This window comes from Aplysia californica, unplaced genomic scaffold (assembly GCF_000002075.1).
Source record: "Aplysia californica isolate F4 #8 unplaced genomic scaffold, AplCal3.0 scaffold00201, whole genome shotgun sequence".
NCBI lineage: Eukaryota > Metazoa > Mollusca > Gastropoda > Aplysiida > Aplysiidae > Aplysia > Aplysia californica.
In genome coordinates, this window is record NW_004797471.1 from 733,334 (window position 1) to 738,872 (window position 5,539).

General features: G+C 38.9%; 1 protein-coding gene across 2 annotated transcripts in view; it reads left to right on the top strand.

The window, feature by feature from the left end:
- Positions 1-2,075: 2,075 nt before the first annotated feature.
- The window catches only part of LOC101849538, a 16,993-nt gene continuing 13,529 nt past the window's right edge, over positions 2,076-5,539 (top strand). The window contains exons 1-2 of one of the 2 annotated variants that reach the window (XM_013082955.2): positions 2,076-2,416; positions 3,583-3,851. In XM_013082955.2, coding sequence (XP_012938409.1) covers positions 3,752-3,851 — 100 coding nt within the window. In that variant the 5' untranslated portion in view covers positions 2,076-2,416; positions 3,583-3,751. Of the gene's footprint in view, positions 2,417-3,494; positions 3,852-5,539 lie in introns of those variants that run through there. The other variant, XM_013082954.2, reaches the window with a different exon arrangement.

The window sequence follows — 5,539 nt, forward strand, 5'->3', positions numbered from 1 at the left end:
TAAATTATATATACTAATATATTTTGTTATTATTGTTATTATTATTATTGTTATGATAATTATAATAGTAATGATAACATTACGATATAGCGTGGTCAATAATATATTATAAAAGGAATAAAATTAATACATATCACCAATATCATTTTCATGTATCTGATCATCATTATAGATATTATCATTATTATTGATAGTGTGTGTTATTGTAACAAAACAACTTACGAAAATAAAATAATGACAGCAGAAGCAACAACAAAAATAACAACTATATTAGCAACGAAGAGCGACGATATCTTAATGTCGAATTGTGTCTTCTTCTCTTTACAAAAATACAAAAACTTGGAATAGGAAAACCGAAAACTGAACATCTTACCAGGCAGATCCATCCTGCACCATGTCGCCTTCAGCTCGTGAACACATAGCTCCGTGATTACGTCACGACCTACGTCTTGGAACGACTTACTTTGTTCTTATCTCTGGTGTTACAAAATCTGCCACAAGCTATTGAGGTGACCGAGGGTGAACCGATACCTTATTCCCAGTGCCCATGAGCACGATCGGTTCTGTTCGTTTTGGTAGGCGGGGCTATCCCATAGATATAAACCACTACTTTCTATTCAGCGCTAGCCAGATTGAGGGCGCAAAGCGACGGTCGTGGCACAAACCGATCACCCGACTACCAGCCTCCAAAAACAGACGCGTTTGGGGTTTTTTTCAGGCTGTGAATCGGGCGATCGGTTGTCGATCGGTTGTCGATCGGTTGTCGATCGGTTTGTCGATCCCCCAATGGACACTAGGTATTAGATGTTGGTATGTCGTTTGGTGGTGAGAGTGGGTTCGAATCTCTTCCCATGTTTTTGAAGAACGAAATAGTGTGCGGTGATTTTATGACTTTTAGAGCTGTCTAGCTGGTTAGGACTGTTTGGTTTGGGGCAGGCAGAAGCGGTGGTTAGGAGGGTGAGAAATGGAGCAAGAGTGGGAGAGTGAGACGATGAGGAAGAAAAACAGAGTAATAAAGAAAGGGTGTGGGAACGAGAGTGAGGGTGGGAGGGAGGGGGGAAGGGGGGTGCGAAAAGGAGCTTGCGAGGAGCACATATAAAATAAAGGAAAACTCTTTTTCTCTCTCTCTCTCTCTCTCTCTCTTTCTCTCTCTCTCTCTTTCTCTCTCTCTCTCCCCCCTCTCTCTATCTCCATCTGTAGCTATCTCTCTTTCTTTCGCCCTGTTTGTGTGTGTGTGTTTGTGTGTGTGTGTGTGTGTGTGTGTGTGTGTGTGTGTGTGAGAGAGAGAGAGAGAAAGAGAGAGAGAGAGAGATGGGGAGTATTCAGAGAGGAGAGACGGATTGAGAGATCGAAGCAGATAAATAGAAAGAAAAAATTACAGACCCCGTGGGGTGCACATCGAAAAATGATGCATGGGAAAATCACCTGAGCCAGGCGAAGCTTGGTTGTTTTTGTTAGGGATTTTGTGTGTGTGGGGGGGGGGGGGATGCTAGTTTTTTTTTTCTTTCATTCGGTGAAGGGGGGAGGCTTGCTTGGAGGAAATTGCTGCTGTTATTTTTTATGTCTTCCTTAAACAAACCAGTAACGTTGTTAGAGTCAAAAGATTCACTGCTGTGTTTGTGCAATTTTATTATATTTCCGTACTCTTGAGTAAGAGAAAAAGGACAAACACTTGCTTTCATGCAAATGAAGCATAAACGCTGAGATATGACCCATGCTGCCTGAGAAAACATACATTCATTCACACAGAAAGAAGCCAAGGTTGAAATTTTTAACACATTATATTATCATCATCGGTAGAGCAATTGTAGACGTAAGGAAGTTTTTCACGAAAAAAGAGACTAAACTCACGATATCTGACACTCGAAGTTGTGACTTTCCACAGAATATTCTCCAGTTCACAAAAGGGGGAACAAAATTTCTGTTGACCCCCTGAAGAGCAAGGGAAGTAATATCCGAAGCGAGACTAAAATGGCCTCGACATGTTTATTACCTCCCGTGACAATTTTATCGTTTTAGGATTGTAGCTTGATTTCTCGGTTATGAAAAAAAGAGTCCCGAAGAAGTGCCTAAGCGTTTCAGGGAAGGTCACATATTTTGCACCACACTTGCACCAATACGCTTGTGGAGCGCTGTGAGAACTGAATTTAGCCAAAGCCGCCTCTATTAATCTTGGTGTGGTAGTTGTTAATCCTCTTTTGGTCAGCAGAGGGTCAACGTTTAGAATTTGATCTCTTCTTAATCGTGGCAGCAGTTACGTCCATCCAAGTGGACAGAAGGGTAGGATAGCAGGGCCACTTGACGGAAAATAAGAAAGAAACACAGATGCCCTCATTTTGTTAAGATGTGTTCAGAACTTTAGGGGATGTTTCTATTGATGTCGATATCTCCGTGAAGGAACCTCTTCTATGTCAAAGTGAGGATTTTCGCTACAGTTGAGAAATCTTGAGTGTTGTATTTATGCAAATAGAAAAGTTTGGTTTTATTTCACACAACTGAAGAAAGCTAAAAAGGATGATTTAAATAAAAAAAACTATTAAACCGCGGCTGTGTTTTCTGTTGAAATCAAATGACTCTGTGTTTGTGTATAGTCAGGAGTTTTCATGATTTGTTGGGCTGTTTTTTTTTCGTGTGTTTTGTTTTGTTTCTTTGCTTGTGACATGCTAAATTATTATGTTGAAAGGATTGAAGATGATTTTCCTGATACAAATTAGATAATGTTAAAATGCGGCAGTGTCATAAACATTGAAAACTGTGTATCATTTCGAAATCGTCCAACGACAATGAATTCAGTCAACTATCGAAACTTCTGCTCAAATTGTGACTTTTTCTTACTTGAAATGAGAATAAGTAGTTCGCTTTCGTAAAGATTTATACAACATGTGCTCTAGATCTAGAACTCTAGTAAATATATGTGCAGTGTCTGAAATATTTCAAACAAATACGCTTTTATGAGTCCATTCGTTTTGCAGTGTGTCCGTCCGTAAATAATTATGATAAGTCGTCATCGCATTGTGCTTTGTAGCAAATAGAACCTTAACACTTAGAAGTGAAACTTTGGTCATTTGGTATCCAAATGTAAGAGGGCAGTCGATATTCAACATTGTTATGTACAATATACGTGTAGTAATAGCAGCAGCCCCATTTATTTTTTTTATTTTTTATTTATATATTTATTTTTTTAAATTTTTTTTTGGAGGGGTCTATCTAAGCCAAACAATCCCCACCAAAAAGGAGAGAAAAAATTGACCAAATGTATTTGTTTTCCAAGATAGTCTCATTCATGTGGACAAATTATAAATACAAGTGCCAAAGTCAGAAGTGAGCTTTAGCATCAAGGAAAAAACCGACTTGTTTTAATCATCATACATTACCAATAGAATAAACAACACTTTGTGGGTGGTTTGCTATTTCTTTCCTATCAAACATCTATCGTCCTTTTCTCTCCTCTTTCTTTTTTGTGCTTGCAACTCTCTTTAACACCTTTGATCTTCCACATTTATAATAATAATATGACCGTACTGTGTTGCAACAAGTGCAGTTAAAATCTTACTAAAACTAAACAAAACAACATTTTAACAGCGCTTCAATGGCCAAACACTGTCCCCTTATGCTTGGTCTACCGGTGGATTAACCCCTGTAAAGTGACTTGAAACGACTAACTATAAACGGGGATTTGAGTGTCAAAAGATAATCTGTGCGGGACTGAGTGATACACGCATCGTCCCAACGTAGAGAGAAAAACCTGAGAATGGGGAGATTGGTGCGGTTGTCGAAAGATGTTGTTGTCGCTTGTGGCTGGAGGCTGCTGTTGATGATGTTGTTGCTGGCGGTGGATAAAGAGAATGAAGGTGAGGAAATGATTACTAAGATGATTAATATAATTGTTATTGGTCTTATATTTATGTATGTGTGGAAATGATAACTGAGATGATTTAAAATAATTGTTGTTGGTCATATAAATGTATGTATGTGTATAATCTTTATATTGGGGTTTTGATGTCTCTGTCTGATTTGCTTTTTTTTTTTTATTCCTTTCTGTTTAATTACATTTTCTGTTTCTTTACCCATTCTAAAAAAAAAGGGAGGGGGGGGGTAAGAAGGAAAGGTGTGTATTTTTGGTTTGGTCATAATATGTGTGTTTGCCTTTATTGTCCCGTTCCTTTACTTCTCTTTGGCGAGGGGGTGACGAGTGTAGAATAGGACAGGCCCAGGAGTTTCACTCTCTTACTATCTCATATTATTGTCTCTCATTAGTTACCATTTGTGAGGCAGCGCTGTGGAATCAGGCTCTCGTCAAAATAATCAAAATGAAGAAACTTGCATTTTACCGCAGGTTTGTGAGTTTTTATCAAATTTTTGTTTTTTGAATCAACACCTTTTATGCCCATTAAAGAACTCATTTCTGTGTGGATTTTTCTTTTAAAAAACCCAAAAAAACGTTGATTTAAGGCACAGAAAATGTAAATCTTTAGTTACCACGGACTCTTAAGCTAAGGAAATAACTAACCTTTGGCAGCCATTTTCTCACTAATTTTACCTCTGAAAACAAATGTCCCCCACCTCCTTCTTTCGTAAATATCTCGACTTGTATTCAAGATAAATGGATACTTTTTTCGTCCAAATAAAGACAAGTGAACAAGCTTTAAGATGATACCAATAACTCTACAAGTCCAAAAATTTACGAGAGCCTGATTCCACAACGCTGCCTCACATTTTCTTTTCTCTCGTTTTACAACTCATAAAGGCTTTCATTGTATCAGTATTTCATGCCTGCATCCTATCCACCAACTGTTTATTCGTAATTTAAAAGTTTACCTATCAACACACACACACACACACACACACACACACACACACACACACACACACACACACACACACACACACACACACACACACACACACACATCACGAACGCTTAACACCGGACGAAAGCTGCAAGTCAGTACGTAAGTGTTCATGCATATGCTTATGAAGAGTAAAGGGCAAATTGCCACTACTCACTATCTGAAAAACTTTGCCTTAGCCTATTCCAATGTATTGCTTGGCTTGTTCCATTCTAACCATCTATACCAGTGTTATTAGAAACGACTGTAGTCACATACTTGTGACATATTTACAACGGTAGAGAATGAAAAAAATGAGAGTAGTCCATACGAATATGAAAAGCAGGTAGTAATCTTCAATATTTTTTGTGTGATTTATGCAATCCCCCCCCCCCCACCAAGAGATCTTTGTATGTATGTGACTGTGCGTGTATTGTAGATGGATCCATGGATGGATGGACGGATGGATAGACGGATGGATGGGTGGATGGATTGATGGTTAGATGCATAGATGGATGGATGGACGGATGGATGGATGGATGGATGGATAGATGGATGGATGGATGGATGGATGGATTGATGGATGGATGGATGGATGGATGGATGGGTGGATGGATGGATAGAGGGCTGTATACGAGAACTTGTGTATGTGTGTGTGTTTTTATGTGCGCGCGCGTGTGTGTGTGTGTGTGTGTGTGTGTGTGTGTGTG